General features: G+C 35.2%; 1 protein-coding gene across 1 annotated transcript in view; it reads left to right on the top strand.

The window, feature by feature from the left end:
* The window catches only part of CCDC7 (coiled-coil domain containing 7), a 255,469-nt gene that overhangs the window by 151,143 nt on the left and 87,233 nt on the right, over nucleotides 1-17,093 (top strand). Inside the window, exons 19-20 of the mRNA XM_067030362.1 lie at nucleotides 1,310-1,420; nucleotides 9,655-9,750. Coding sequence (XP_066886463.1) covers nucleotides 1,310-1,420; nucleotides 9,655-9,750 — 207 coding nt within the window. The remainder of the gene's footprint in view (nucleotides 1-1,309; nucleotides 1,421-9,654; nucleotides 9,751-17,093) is intronic.

Genomic DNA, 17,093 nt, shown 5'->3' with positions numbered 1-17,093 from the left:
TACTTCTAAAATTGTTTCACAATAACCACTAGGGAAAAAACCTACTAAAATTTTTGTGATTTTTTTTTTTTTTTTTTTTTTGCATCCCACTCTCTTGCCTAAGACTGAGAGTATATGTCAAATACTGTTGATGAACTACTTGGATTTGTGCTTATTTTTTCCTGTAGTGGGTTGATGAAAGTTGCTTCCAACGTTAGTCTTTTTATTTTTTACTTTAGTTTTATTTTTGGAATATGTAAAACATGAACCTTTTCTAAAAGTAATAAATATGCAAAAAATATATATAAAGCATCATTCCTTTCTTATTCCTTCCCTACATTCCTTAGTCCTCACTCTCCTTTAGTAGGTATCCAACTAAATTGTTTTTTGGTTTGTCTTTTCTGTGTTTCATTGAAAAAATAACTTTTCTTCCTCTTTATGTACTTCTTTCTTATGTCCCTTTCTTTCACAAAAGGTGAAAAAGATAGCATGCTAGATATTCTTTATTTCAGTTTTTTTTCATTTATTGTTGCCTCCTAGAAATCCCTCCAATTCGTTTCATAGAGATCTTTTGCATTTCTTTTACAGCAGTAGGTACACTTGTTTATACTACACCATATACCATAATTTATACTTTACTGAAGTTTATAATATATACTTTAATTTATTCAACCAATCTTCTGTGCTTATATATTTTGCTGGTTTTAGCTATTTTACAATTACACATAATACTGTAATGAAAATCTTGCACTTACACATTTTTTATTTTAAGAAGTCAACGTAGGTGTTTTTTTAACATCTTTATTGGAGTATAATTGCTTTACAATGGTGTGTTAGTTTCTGCTTTATAACAAAGTGAATCAGCTATACATATACATATATCCCCATATCTCCTCCCTCTTGTGTCTCCCTCCCGCCCTCCTTACCCCACCCCTCTAGGTGGTCACAAACCACTGAGCTGATCTCCCTGTGCTATGCGGCTGCTTCCCACTAGCTATCTATTTTACATGTGGTAGTATATACACATTTTCATTGTTTGGCCTATAAATATGTATTTACCTAAAGTATAAATAACACAAGAAAACTAGAGACTAATATAAAACATATTTGATGCCTAGGAATATTTATGAAACACTGAGACCGTTTCAACATACATCTATCAAAAATGATCTCGCAATTTTCATGTGGATCTGGCATTGTGGCAATTTACTTAAAACTTTATAAAAATGAGAGAAGATGCTGCTGCATAATTATTATAAATTTGAAATTAGAAATTTCACAATAAATCTATTTTCCCATTTAAATGGAGTAAATGTATCTCTTTTTGTAGCTCATGATAAAGTACCAGATAAAAAGCTTATGCATGAGAATCAAGATTCAGTGTCAAAAATCCAACAGCAAGTAAAAAAAGAAAGAAATCTCAGAAGGGAAGGACACACTAGTAAGTATACTAATTATAGATAATTTTTAAATATTTTAAATTAAACTCATCAAATGATCTTTTTTGTTTGGTTCATGAATATGTATTGGGGCATATATTTTATTTTATTTTATTTTTTAAATTAAAGTAAGTCAGTTTATTTATTTTTAATTTTTTGGCCTCGCTGTGTGGCATGTGGGCTCTTAGTTCCCCAACCAGGGATCAAACCCATGCCCCATGCAGTGGAAGTACAGAGTCTTAACCACCGGACCAGCAGGGAAGTCCTGGGCATATATTTCATAGAAAATTTCCACTTTGGCTTACAGTGTTAATACCCTAAGATAATTAGAGAACAGAAACAAAAGTATTGATACCTTTTGATTGGGATTTCTAGTACTAAGATTATTTTAAGGCCTTGGTTTATGTACTCAGTATGATTCAATAACAGACCATCAACTGACTCTTAAAGGGTGTACACTTCTGAGCTCTCTCCAGGAGATTTGGGTACATAAGTTCAGCAGTTGACTCTGACCTGTCAGTGGCAGTGTCCTTTAGTCAGAGCCTATAGTTGGTGAACAAAGAGGTACTGAGACCTGTAACTCAAACAGGAAATGTGGATCACAGGGACCAAGGGGAATGGTCAAATTCAATGTCATGAGATTTTTCCATTTGTTTTCTTCAAGAAATTTTATGGTTTTAGGTCTTAAGTTTCAGTCTTTAACCCATTTTGAATTAATTTTTGTGTATGATGTAAGGTAAATATCCAACTTTATTGTTTTACATGTAGATATCAGTTTATTCAACTATTTCTTGGAGACACTGTTCTTTCCCCATTGATTGGTCTTGACACACTTATTAAAGGTCATCAACTATACATGTGAGGGTCTATTTCTAAGCTCTTTAATCTATTCCTTTGGTCTGTATGTCTGTCTTTATGCCCCTACCACACTATTTTGATTACTTGTGTTTTGTAATAAGCTTTGAAATTAGTAAATGCTAGACTTATAAATTTGTTATTCTTTTTCAAGATTTTTTGGCTATTTGGGATCCTTTGAGATCCTGTATAAATTTTAGCATGGATTTTTCTATTTCTTCTGCAAAAAACACACTTGGATTTTTATAGGGATTACAATGAATCTGTAGATTGCTTTGGGTAGTACTGAGACCTTAACTATATTAAGTTTTCAAATCCAGGAACATGGGATGTTTTTCCATTTATTTGTCTCTTCTTTAATTTCTTTCAGCAGTGTTTTTTAAAATTAATTTTTACTAGAGTATAGTTGCTTTACAATGTTATATTAGTTTCTGCTCTACAGAAAACTGAATCAGCTATACATATACGTATATCCCCTCCTTTTTTGATTTCCTTCTCATTTAGGTCACCACAGTGCATTTAGTAGCATTCCCTGTACTATACAGTAGGTTCTCATTAGTTATCTATTTTATACATAGTATCAATAGTGTATATATGTCAATCCCAATCTCCCAATTCATCCCACCTCCTTCCATTCCCCCTTGGTATCCGTACGTTTGTTCTCGAGTCTGTGTCTCTGTTTCTGCTTTGTAAATAAGATCGTCTATACCATTTTTCTAGATTCCACATATATGCGTTAATATACGATATTTGTTTTTCTCTTTCTGGCTTCACTTCCATGTTCTGGCTATTGTCAATAGTGCTGCAGTGAACATTGGGGTGTATATGGCTTTTTGAATTATGTTTTTCCCTGGGTATATGCCCAGTAGTGGGATTGCTGGGTCATATGGTAGTTATATTTTTAGTCTTTTAAGGAACCTCCATACTGTTCTCCATCATGGCTGTATCAATTTACATTCCCACCAACAATGCAATAGGGTTCCCTTTTCTCCACATCCTCTCCAGCATTTATTGTTTGTAGACTTTTTGATGATGGCCATTCTGACCAATGTGAGGTGATACCTCATTGTAGTTTTGATTTTCATTTCTCTAATAATTAGTGATGTTGAGCATCTTTTCATTTGTTTGTTGGCCATTTGTATGTCTCTTTGGAGAAATGTCAATTTAGGTCTCCATTTTTTGATTGGGTCATTTTTTTGATATTGAGCTGCATAAGCTGTTTGTATATTTTGGAGATTAATCCTTTGTCAGTTGCTTCATTTACAAATATTTTTTCCCCTTCTGAGTGTTGTCTTTTCATCTTGTTTGTGGATTCCTTTGCTGTGCAAAGGTTTTAAGTTTAATTAGGTCCCATTTGTTTATTTTTATTTTTATTTTTATTTCCATTTCTCTAGGAGGTGGGTCAAAAAAGATCTCACTGTGATTTATGTCAAAGAATGTTCTGCCTATGATTTCCTCTAAGAGTTGTATAGTGTATGGCCTTACATTTAGGTCTTTAATCCATTTTGAGTTTATTTTTGTGTTATGGTGTTAGGGAGTGTTCTAATTCCATTCTTTTACATGTAGCTGTCTGTTTTCCCAGCATGACTTGTTGAAGAGGCTGTCTTTTCTCCATTGAATATTCTTGCCTCCTTTGTCATAGGTTAGGTGACCATAGGTGCGTGGGTTTATCTCTGGGCTTTCTATCCTATTCCATTGATCTATATTTATGTTTTTGTGCCAGTACCATGCTGTCTTGATTACAGTGGCTTTATAGTATAGTCTGAAGACAGGGAGCCTGATTTCTCTGGCTCCATTTTATTTTTATTTTTTTACTGTTTCTTTTTTTTCTGGCTCCGTTTTTCTTTCTCAAGATTGCTTTGCCTATTTGGGGTCTTTTGTGTTTCCATACAAATTGCAAAATTTTTCTAGTTCTGTGAAAAATGCCATTGGTAATTTGATAGGGATTGCATTGAATCTGTAGATTGCTTTGTGTAGTATAGTCATTTTCACAATATTGATTCTTCCAATCCAAGAACATGGTATATTTCTCCATCTGTATTGTCTTTGATTTCTTTCATCAGTACTTTATAGTTTTGTGTGCACAGGTCTTTTGCCTCCTTAGGTAGGTTTATTTCAGCATTGCTTTATAGTTTTCAGTGTACATGCCTTTTGCCTCCTTGGTTAAGTTTATTCCTACATATTTTATTATTTTTGATGAATTGTTTTCATAGTTTACTTTTCATATTGTACATTTATAGTTTGTAAAAATGTAACTGATTTTTACATGTTGATTTTGTACCCTGAAACTTTGCTGAATTCATTTATTAATTCTCATGGGATTTTTTTTTGTGTGTGTATGCATGTGTGAATCTTTAGGGTTTTCTATGTATAAGGACATTTTATCTATGAACAGATAATTTTACTTCTTCTTTTCTAATTTTTATATCTTGTATTTCTTTTTATTGCCCAGTTGCTGTTGTTAGGACTTACAGTAACTATGTTGAATAGAAGTGGTGAGAGTGGGCATCCTTGCCTTATTTTTGATCTCAAAGGAAGTTTTTAGTTTTTCACCACTGAGTGTGATGTAAGCTGTAGGCTTTGCATATATAGTCTTCGTTATATATGGGTATTTTGCTTTTAATCTTAGTTTGTTGAGTGTTTTATTTAATCATAAAAGGATGTTTAATTTTGTTAAATGCTTTTTCTGTATCAGTTGAGATGGTCATGTGTAGTGTTTTTTTTTTCCTTCATGCTATTAATGTGATGTGTCACATTAATTGATTTTCATGTGTTAAATCAACCTTGAATTCCAGGAATAAATCCCACTTGGATGTGGTATTTAATCCTTTTAATAAGCTCTTGAATTCTCTTTGCTAGTATATTGTTGAGTTTTGCATCTGTGTTCATCAGGGATTCTGGCCTGTAATTTTACTTTCATATAATCCCTTTGTCTGACTTTGGTATCAGGTTAATACTGGCTTCATAGAATGAGTTTTAAAGTTTTCCTATTCATTTTTTTGGATAAGTTTGATGAGGACTAATGTTAATTTTGTTGTTGTTGTTGTTAATGTTTGGTAGCATTCTGCAGTGAAGCTGTCTGCTCCTGGGTTTCTATCTGTCAGGAGGTTTTTGATTACTGATTTAATCTACTAGTTACTGTTCTTTCAGATATTCTGTTTATTCATGATTCAGTTAGTAGGTTGTGTTTCTTAGAATTCATCTATTTTTTCCTAGGTATTTCAGTTAGTTGGCATACAGTTGTACATAATGTTCTCTTATAATAATTTTTATTCCTATGGCATTGGTTGTAATGCCTCTTCTTTAATTTTTTATTTAATTATTTGAGTCTTTTCCCTTTTTTCTTAGCTAATCTAACTAAATGTTTTCAATTTCATTGGTTTTTTCAAAAAACCAACTGCTCATTTTATTCATTTTCTTTATGGTTTTTCTCTTCAATGTTTCACTTACCGCTGCTCTAATCTTTATTATTTCCTTCCTTCTGCTAGCTTTGGGTATAGTTTTATCTTCTTTTTCTAGCTCCTTGAGTTGTAAAGTTAGTTTGTTTATTTGAGATCTTTCTTCTATTTTAATGTAAGCATTTATAGCTATAAATTTCCCTCTTAGCACTGCTTTCATTGCATTGTATATATTTTGTTATGTTGTTTTCATTTTCATTTGTCTCAAGATAATCTCTAATTTCTCTCGCAATTTCTACTTTGACCCATTGGTTCTTTTGAGAATATATTTTTATATTTCCCACATATTTGTGGATTTTCAAGTATTTCTGCTACTATTAATTTCTAGTTTCTTTTCATTGTGATCAGAAAAGTTATTTTGTGTAATATCAGTATCCTAGAGAATGTTCCATGTGTACTTGAGAAAAATGTATTCTGATGTTGTTAGATGGAGTTTTTTTTGCATATATCTATAATGTCCAGTTGGCCTATAGTGTTGTTCAAATCCTCTAATTTTCTTATTGATCTTTTTTCTGGTTGTTCTTTCCGTTATTGAAAATGAGGTATTGAAGTCTCCTACAATTTTTGTTTTATGGTCTATTTTTCCATTTGATCTACTTAATGTTTTCTTCATGTATTTAGGAGTTCTTATGTCTGATGAATATATGTTTATATATATAAACACTATAATGTTTATATTTATAATATTACATATTCCTGGAGAATTGACCTTTTAATTATTATATAATGTCTTACTTTGTCTCTTTAACAGGTTTTGACTAAAGTCTCTTCTGTCTGATATTATAGTATTGCCATCACTATTCTCTTTTGGTTACCATTTGCATGGAGTATCTGTTCCCATCCTTTCACTTTCAGTCTATATATGTCCTTAGACCTAAGTGAATCTCTGGTAGACAGCATTATAGGTGGGTCTTATTTTTTATATGTTCAGCTACTCTGTGTCCAGGGAGTTTAACCCACTTACATTGGTAGGTTGTGTGTTTCTAAGAATTTATCCATTTCTCTAGGTTATCCAGTTAGTTGGCATACAATTGGATAGGAAAGGACTTACTTTTGCCATTTTGTTAATTATTTCCTGTATGTCTCATAATTTTTTGTTCCTCATTTCCTATTTTACTTTCTTCCTTTGTCTTTCTTTGATTTTTTTTGTAGTGACATGCTTTAATTCTTTTCTCATTTCCTTTTGTGTATTAGTCTTCTCAGCCTGCCATAACTGAAAGCCGTAGACAGGGTCACTTAAAAAAAAAACAAAACAGAAAATTATTTATTACAGTTCTGTAGGTGAAGTCCAAAATCTAGGTGCCAGTAAGTTAGAGTTCATTCTGAGATGTCTTTTCTTGGCTCATAAGTGTCCACCATCTATTGTGTACCCACATGACCTCTTCTTCATGTACAAATGGAGAGAGAGAGAGAGAGAGAGAGAATGAAAGCTCTGGTGTCTTTTTTTATTAGGTCAATAATCACATCAGATCAGGGTCTTACCCTTATGATGTCATTTAACCTTAATTAGTTCCCTCCCCCCATCTCCAAAACATTGGAGGTTAGGGTTTCAGCATATGAATTTTGGGGGATACAAACATGTATCCATAACATGAATAGTCTATAAATGTTTACGTTATGGTTACAATAATCTATTTTATACTGGTAACAAGTTAACTTCAAACACATACATACTTCAGTCACTAAACTGTACTGCTTTAAAGCTCTTTCCCCTCACTTTATTTATTGGTGTCACAAATTACATCTTTGTATATTGTGTGCCCATTAACATATATCTATAGTTATTTTATGCTTTTCTCCTAATTCTGTATAAGAATTAAAAGTGAAGTTATGCATCAAAATTTCAGTAATATAGGTTTCTACATTTGTCCATATATTTACCTTAACCAAAACCTTTATATTATCATACAGCTTCATGATGCCATCTAATATCCTTTCATTTCAACTTGAAAGACTTCCTTTAGTATTTCTGGCAGAGTAGGTCTAGTGGTATGAACTCCATCAGCTTTGGTTTATCTGTGAAAGTCTTAATTTCCCCTTCAGTTTTGAAAGAGAGTTTTGCCAAATATTATATGCTTGGTTGACAGTTTTTTTCCTTTTGGCACTCTGAAAGTATCATCCCACTGTCTTATGGCCTGAAAGGTTTCTGAAAAATTCATTTATAATCTTATGAGGCTCCCTTGCATATAACAAATTGTATTTCTCTTGCCTCTTTTAAGATTTTCTCTTTTTCCTTGACTTCTGACAGTTTGACTACATTGTGTTTCAGTGTTGGCCTCTTTGGGTTTTTCCTAGTTGGAGTTTATAAAGCTTATTGAATTTGTATATCCATTTCTTTTTTAAATTTGGTAAGTTTTGTCATTTCTTCAAATAAACTCTCTGCTCCCTTTTTTCTCTCTTCTCTTTTGGGACTTTCATAATGCATATCTTGGTCCACTTGATAGGGTCCCATAAATCCTTCATGCTCTCTACACTTTTCTTAATTCTTTTTTCTTTTTGCTCCTCAGACACAATGTTTTCACATGACCCGTCTCCCAGTTTGCTGATTTTTTTTCCTGCCTGATCAAGTCTGATGATGAACCCCTTTAGTGAATTATTCAATTCAGTTATTATATTGCTCAGCACCAGAGTTTTTTTTTATAGTTTCTATATTTTTGTTGATATTCTAATTTTGTTCATGCTTCATTTTCCTGATTTCATTTAGTTTATATTTCTTTCAGCTCATTGAGGATCTTTAAGACAGTTGTTAAAATTCCTTGTGAGGTAGTTCACAGACCTGTGGTTTTTTAGGGTTGGTTTCTGGAACTTTACTTTATTCCTGTGATCGGGACATGTTTCCATGTTTCTTTGTAATGCTTTGTCATATTTTGTTGAGATTTGGGAATTTGAAAACATAGCTATCTCTCTCAGTCTTTTCAGATACAGGGGAACACCTTGACTAATCAGCCTGACATGGAGGTTCTGATACTTCTAAAATCTTCTCTGGGGATGTATCTTCTCTGGGCTTGTGTGTACTCTTTTATTCTAGTATGTATGACTTTTTTAAACTCTCCTAATTTCCCTAAGAGGCTCTCTCCTCTTTCTTCTCAGGAGCTTTTTGTTTTGGTTTCTCTTGTATTCCTCTACCTGTAATCTCTTGCTCCTCCATCATTTGCAGAGCTTCATAACCCCTGCAGCTCTAATGTGTGACGGCACTTGCCTTTGTTTTCAGCAGCCTCCAACCTGGTATCTAACTATGGAACTGTCCCCATCAGCTTTCCAGATCAGGCAAGACAGCAACCAATGACTCAGGAAGTGCCTAGACATGCCAGAAAGTTGGATGCAAGTTTCACTCTTTTCATCCCAATGGAGGATCTGGAAATTGCGAGACTTCCTTGTGACTGTGGCACACTGTGGCACACTGTGCCAGGGAGGTGGTGGGGCTAACTAAGCTGGGCAAAATGCCATGACCCTTCCTACCCTTTTTGGTACAGTTTTTCTTGGTCAGTAATTCACTTGGGTGATGCAGCTTCTTAACTGGTTTCTAGAGTCCTCATAATGGTATTTTGATCTGTATATTGTTATTAACTTAGTGTCTCCATGGGGTAATGAGGGTCTGGAACTTCCTAGTCCTCCATCTTCCTGATATTTTATCCTATAATTAAGTTTTAACTTAAGTATAAAAGTCCTACGTAGGAAATATAGAGAATGATAGAAAGCACATGTGATGCCTAGGGTTATTAACGAAATAAATGAGACAGTTTCAGTATATACTTATTAAAACTCTTCTCTTTTCATATTAGATCTATCATTATGGTAATCTACTTACAAGTCTATAAAATTGAGAAGAATTTATGCTGTACATTTGTTATAAATTTGAAAGTGAGGGGTTCACAATAGATCTTTTTTTCTATTTATTTGATTATATGCTTCTCTTTATGTAGCTCAGTTTGGAGTACCAGATGGAAATCTTCTCTATGAGAATCAAGACTCAATATCAAAAACACAAATGCAAGTAAATACACAAAGAACATTCAAAGGTAAAATATACCTTAATAAGTATAATAATTACAAATAACTTTAAATTATTTTAATTAAACTCAGTAGAAGATATTTTTCTTTCATTCATGAATATGCATCTGAGATTATACTTTATGCAACATTTATAGTTTCTTTGACATTAGTTGTAAATACCCTAAGAAAATTAGAGAGCAAAAGTTAAAGTATTCATAAGTTTCATTGGTATTTCTGGTTGTAATATTATTTCACAGCCATAGGTCATATACTCAGACACCAAGGCTCAATCATAGGCCAATAATTTTCTCACAAAGGATGCATACCTTTCTGCAGACTGGCAGTTTATAGGTCCAAAACTCCAAAGGGCTTCTGTCTGTGACCTATGGTAGTAGCCTTGTACCACAGACTGTACTTGGTGAACAGAGATGTTGCTGAGAGCTGTAACTCAAACAGCAAATGAAGATCAGAGGGCCCCAAGGGGACGATAGCCTGAGAGGCCTGGTGGAGGGCCTCAAGTGCGTCCTCTTGGTTGTGGCCCCACTGAAAAGAGTGGCTTTTGAAGTAATCTAACAGTAATGGATATAATGGATGTAATGGATGCCATCAAGAACCACACATGGGGACTATGAGAGTGCAAGTATCCAAATAATCCCACCAATAGCTGGGCCTCATTTTCAGTTGTTTAAGTAGAGTGTGTCAAAGCTTGGCAGTCTTCTCCTTTGGAATGAGATGTTGTGCCCCTCACAGATTTTGCCCAGGGATTTCAGTTAGGTACTGGGTAACTATGTCTTATCTGTAATAATGGTCCAACCATGTTGCTACATATTGGTCTGTAGGACGTCTAGTCCTTGTTAAGTGGTGCCCTTGTATGGGCCTATTTGGATGATGTCATCAATAGACTGGAAGGCTAGTGCTCCCTCTGGGTGTAGGACATTTCTAGGTCATGACTGTTTGGTGAAAGATAGTTGGGGAATTTATGTAACTTTATGGAAGGACATTAGTGAGGCATTACAATCTATTCCCCATATGACGAACTGATCCTAATCATCCATGTGGACAGAGATACTGCATAGGGTATTTGCACTGTCTATTACAGAATACCAAATTCTCTCACTATAGACAGTAGCTTCCATGACAGTCACAATATTAGATACAACTAGTGCCTGGGGACTACATCACTGAGCTGCCAGTTATCACTGGAGTCTCTACACACACAAGGACATATGCCCAGGTCCACTGAGCTACTGAATGAAGAAACAGTCTCAGGGAGAATTTCTGCTTCATTAAGCTCATCAATAAGGACAGTTATTTACTTTTCTTCTTCACGCATTTGTTTTTGAGGAACAAAGTACTAGATTCTGGTAGTTGAGTAGTTTCACAGTCTTCGGCTTGTCTTGCTAAAGTGGTCATTTCTGTCAGGGTTTAGGGGTGATTGCAAGTAGGGGTTCATGTAAATAATACTTCTATACCAATAATGCATTCAACAGTGGGGGCCATAACAATGGAGTTTTGAGGTGGCCTGAGTGTACACTGTTGTGGGGTTTGGGTAAGTTTCCCATTGGTGGTGGCCGTGGAGTACCACCTCAGCATTATCAGTTTCCTCCTCATCCTGATGTCAGAGATTGTGGTGATCACAGTCACCTATGCACCCATGTCCCACAGGCTTGGGAATGCAATTCTGCCCATCTCCATTGAACTCCAACTTTACCATAAGTCCTCACATTCCCACTGGATATATGGGGCTTGGCCTAACCCATAGTCTTGTTTATTTTGAAAGCCGTAAAGTCTTGGTAAAAGTTGGCAGAGCATTTTGATTCATGGCAAGGATCACTGGGAAAAGCAGAAACATAGCACCTGTGTTAGTCATAGGCCACAGTAGTGGCCTGTTGGGCCTCCCTTATCCCACTACCTGGCCTTCGGGTCCTTGGTAAGTAGCACATCAATCTACTCCTTTGAGACCCTATGCAGTATCTCTGTTTTGGGGGTAACACACCCTTTGATCTCTTTAAGGCCTTTGCCCAGATGGTCTGGGGTGGTTACTAGACTAACATTTTTACATCATTCTCTCTTCTGGTCAGTCATTGCTATCTTGGCATTATTCACTATTACTTGTCCAGAAATTTGTCAGTTAAGGTCCAGATTGTGTCATAGACTAATTGCCCTGACCTTATTAGGATGTTTATCGAGCTTGATGTCCAGCAATAGTGGCACAAATGAACCTAGGAACCTGAATCTGGTAAAAAAAAAAAAAAAAAATCTCATCATCTGCTGTCCTCATTCCCTCATTGTATATCTTAGGCACCACCAGGGTGGTTCATGGAGTCACTATTGCCTTTTCAAGTATAGTTAAAATGTGTTTTACAAAGGCAAGAATGAGCCATCTGTCGGATCCAAAACAGTACCCAGCTGAGGAAGGAGAGAGTCTTGGATGTCTGTATTTTTTCATACTCCTTTATTCCACCTCCTTGTGCAATGTGGCCATTGTCAAGGCTCTCCAAGAAATGTTTCTGTATTAGCAACCCAGCAAGGTTACATGATTACTTCTTTAACAAGATACACCTTTAAATGTGAAGATGAACGACCCATGTCTATAAGGTCTCTTCAGGTCACTGGGTAAAGTGATCCTCAGCACTCTACATTCCTTTTCATTAAATCATGAATCGCAGTAACCACTATAGCAAAGGCTGAACATAAGTTCTAGGAGCATTAGATCTAACAGTAGTCATTGAGCGCACCTCAGCATGCAGGGCCACCAACAACTTTTGATCCCATTATTGATGAAACTGTAAGTAGCCAAGGAATTGCTTCCCCAGTTTTGTCAAAATCCCTGTTTGATGTTTAATTTGACCCACCCACTGGGCATCTTGGCCAGCAAAACAGGACTATTAAAATAGAAGGATCATGTAAACAATAAAATAGCACTCTCCTAAAGCATGTCGCACAATCTTTCAGCAGTTCCTGAGACACATTGGCCTGAATGGTCATGTGCCCTGTGGGAACCTTAGACTCTAACAAATGACTCAATAGTGCCCCCTTAGAGAGCCCTGAGGACTCACTAGTGCTCCTTCCAGAAAGGAATTGTGCTTCATTGACCACACTGCTCACTGTGCTAACTTGTCAGGGAGAGAGCTGCCAGTTTTTGAGTTGGTCAAGTAAGACAGCAAGTAAATTGAAAGTAAATCTACGCATTTATTCACTTACTGTAATAGTATAAGAATCTAAACAGGAAAGGTTCCCAGCCACACCAATATTCCATTTTCCCCCACAGAACATCATTGGATGAGGGTCAGATACATCAGTGCTGACAGGGCTGGGGTGAGGGAAGATCATATCAAAACCAGAGGAGCTCCAAACAAAAGGTTCTTGCTGTTCCATAGATCTGAGGGGAGGTAGAAGTGGGAGGTCTAGGAGGAGTGCAAAAGTACTGAAAACAGAGTCAGAGATAATAAAAATGTCTACAAGGTCCAATGAAAATGTGGTCTATGTGCAGGGTCTCAGCTGAGTCCTCCCCCCCATAAGAATGCTTCAGAATTGATGCACTCAGACTAAGAATGCAGATATGGCCTTAGTCCATGACTGCACTACTTCCATTGTCTGCAATGCACTGGTTAAGTCTCAAAGTCTAGTGTGGAGTATGAAGATTTCCCCCATGACAGCTGCCAGATCAAGCCTTTGTAATTGTCTAAGGTTGGGCCTGACAGATCACGCAGATTTTGGCATGTTGTCAGTGCCTCAGTGTAAACACATATGCATGTCCACATACAGGTACACATGATATACATATATGGATATACATATCCATATAGTCATCCTCACATACGCTTACATACATAAACATGTGCACATATATGTGTATATGCATATTCACAGACATATTTAGAAATCATGGTTTCTCAAAGACACTTTCAATTTCATTCTCTCTCCTCAGGACTTGTTCTTATCTTTCTCTATTTTCGGTGTGTATATCCTTCCTTCCACAGTGTGAATCTGACTCTGATCAACATCAGTACATTTACTCATTTGCTCTATCTTATAATGCTTCTAAAATTATTTCAGAATGTAGAACCCTAGAAAAACAAATCTACTAATAGGATTCTGTGATTTGCAAACATAGAGAACAGATTTGTGGTTGCCAAGGGAGTGGAGGGTGGGGGTCGGATGGATTGGGAGTTTGGGATTAGCAGATACAAACTATTATATATAGGATGGATAAACAACAAGGTCCTACTGTACAGCACAGGGAACTATATTCAATATCCTGTGATAAACCATAATGGAAAAGAATATGAAATATATATATATATATAAAACTAAGTCAATTTGCTGTACAGCAGAAATTAACACAACGTTGTAAATCAACTGTACTTCAATAAAATAAATTTAAAAAATAAATTCTCCAATAAATATCTTAACTTACAGTTGAAAAAGAGGAAAAAGATTTTGTGATTTGTTTACAGTTCACCCCTCTACTCTTTCGCCGAGGAGTGAGGGTGTACATCAAATACTATATTGATGAGTTACTTGCATTAGTGCTTTCTTATTTCCTTCAGTAGATTCAGTTCTTTAAATTTAGTTTCAGTTTTAGTTCCTTTTCTTATCCTTTATAATTTAATTTTTCTTTTGATACATAATTGACACATAACATTAGTTTCAGATGTACAACATACTGACTCGAGATATGTATATATTACAAAAAATATCACAACAATAAGTTTATCATCTATCACCACATATAGTTAAAATTTTGTTCTTGTGATGAGAATTTTTAAGATCTACTCTCTTAGGAAATTTCAAATATGCAATGCAGTATTAACTGTAGTCACCATGCTGTACATTTTATCTCCAGTACTTATTTATTTTATAACTGCGAGTTTGTACCTTTTGACCACCTTCACCCATTCACCCACCCTCTACCCCCCTGCTTTTGGCAACCACCAATCTGTTCTATGAGTTTTGATACTGGTTTATTTTAATTCCACATATAATTGAGATCATACAGTATTTGTCTTTCTTTCACTGACTTCACTTAGTATAGTACCCTCAAAATGCATCCATGTTGTCCCAAATGGCAAGATTTCCTTTTTTATGGCTGAATAATATTCCTTTGTATATATGTATACTACATTTTCTTTCTCCATTCATCTGTCCATGGACACTTATGTTGTTTACATGTTTTGGCTATTATATTATTATTATAAATAATGCTGCAGTGAACATAGGGGTTTAGATATCTTTTCAAGTTAGTGTTTTCATTTCCTTTAGAAAAATACCCAGAAGTGGAATTGCTGGATTGTAAGGTAGTTCTATTTTTATTTTTTTGAGGAACCTCCCATAGTGTTTTCCACAGTGGCTGCACCAAATTACCTTCTCAGCAGCAGTGCACATGGGCTCCCTTTTCTCCACATTCTCACCAACACTTATTTCTTGTCTTTTTGATAATAGCCATTCTAACAGGTATGGGGTGGTATCTCATTGTGGTTTTGATTTGCATTTTCCTGATGATTTATAATGTTGAGAACCTTTTCATGTACCTGTAGGCCACCTGTAATAAAACATGTCCTTTCAAATCCTCTATTCATTTCTTAATCAGATTCTTTTTCTGCTTTTTAGTTGTATGAGTTATTTCTTTATTTTGGATATTAACCCTTTGTCAGATATACAATTTGCAAATATTTTCTCCCATTCTGTAGGTTGCCTTTCATTTTGTTGATGTTTTCCTTTGCCTTGCAGAAGCTTTTTAGTTTAGATGCAGTCTCACTTGTTTATTTTTGCTTTTGTTGCCTTTGCTTTTGGTGTCAAATCCAAAAAGTCTTCACCAAGACTGATGATGTCAGGGAGCTTACCACCTATGTTTTCTTCTAGGAGTGTTATGTTTTCTGGTCTTACATTCAAGTCTTTAGTTGATTTTGCATTGATTTGTGTGTGTAAGATAGTGGTCCAGTTTCATTCTTTTGCATGTAGCTGTCCAGTTTTCCCAACATCATTTATTGAATAGACTGTCCTTTCCTCACTGTGTATTCTTGGCTGATTTGTCATAAATTAATTGACTGTATATGTGTAGGTTTATTTCTGGAATCTTTGTTCTCTTCCATTTATTTATATGTCCATTTTTATGGCAATACCATACTGTTTTGATTACAATAGCTTTGTAATACACAACTGACCCTTGAACAACACAGATTTGAACTGCATGAGTCTACCTATACACAGAGTTTTTTCAGTAAGTACATGCTACAGTACTACATAATCTGTGGTTGGTTGAATCTGTGGATGCAGAGCCATGGATATAGAGGGCCAACTGTAAAATTCTGTGTGGATTTTTGACTGTGTAGGTGGGAAGGGAGGTCACTGCCCCTAACCCCCATGTTGTTCAGGGGTCAGATGTAGTTTGAAATCAGGAAGTATGATGCCTCCACCTTTGTACTTTTTTCTCAAGATTGCTTTGACTATAAAGGATCTTTTGTGATTCCATACAAATTTTAGGATTTTTTTGTTCTATTTCTGTGAAAAATGCCATTGGAAATGTAATAAGGATTGCATTTAATCCATAGCTTGCTTTTGGTGGTGTGGACATTTTAAAAATATTAATTCTTCCAGTTCACAAGCATGGAATATCTTTCCATTATTTTTTGTCTTCTTTAATTTCTATCATCAGTATTTTAGTTTCAGTGTACGAACACTTCATCTCCTTTGTCAAATTTAATTTTTTCTTTTTGATGTCGTTGTAAATGGGATTATTTTCTTAATTGCTGTTTCTCATAGTTTGTTGATAATGTATAGAAATGCAATTGATTTTTGATTTTTTTATATTGATTTTGTATGTTGCACCTTTACTGAATTCATTTATTAGTTCTAACATTAGGCTTTTTGGTGGAGTCTTCAGGATTTTCTACATATAGCTTTTATTGGGTTGAGGTAAATTCCTTTTATCCCTAATTTATGGGAGTTTTTATCATGAAAAAGTATTGAATATTTTCAGATTTTGTTTCTGCACCTGTTGAGATGATCATGTAATATTTATCCCTTGCTCTGTAATGTGGTGTATGTGTCACATTGATTGATGTTGGACCATCCTTGCCTGAATAGAGTAAATACCATTTGGTCATGGTGTATGATCTTTTTAATGTGCTGTCGAATTGTTTGCTAGTAGTTTGTTGAGAATTTTTGCATCTGAGTTCATCAGGGATATTGGCTTGTCATTTTCTTGTGGTGTCTTTTCTTGGCTTTGGTATCTAGGTAATGCTGGCCTCATAAAATGAATTTGGAAGTTTCTATTGGTGAATGTTTGTGTCCCCCCCCCCATAATTCATGTGTTAAAATCCTAATGTCCGATGTAATTGTATTAGGAGTGGGGAGGTGCTTAGGT

This window comes from Kogia breviceps, chromosome 3, assembly GCF_026419965.1.
Source record: "Kogia breviceps isolate mKogBre1 chromosome 3, mKogBre1 haplotype 1, whole genome shotgun sequence".
Lineage (NCBI taxonomy): Eukaryota > Metazoa > Chordata > Mammalia > Artiodactyla > Physeteridae > Kogia > Kogia breviceps.
This window is presented reverse-complemented; position numbering and strand designations above follow the sequence as displayed.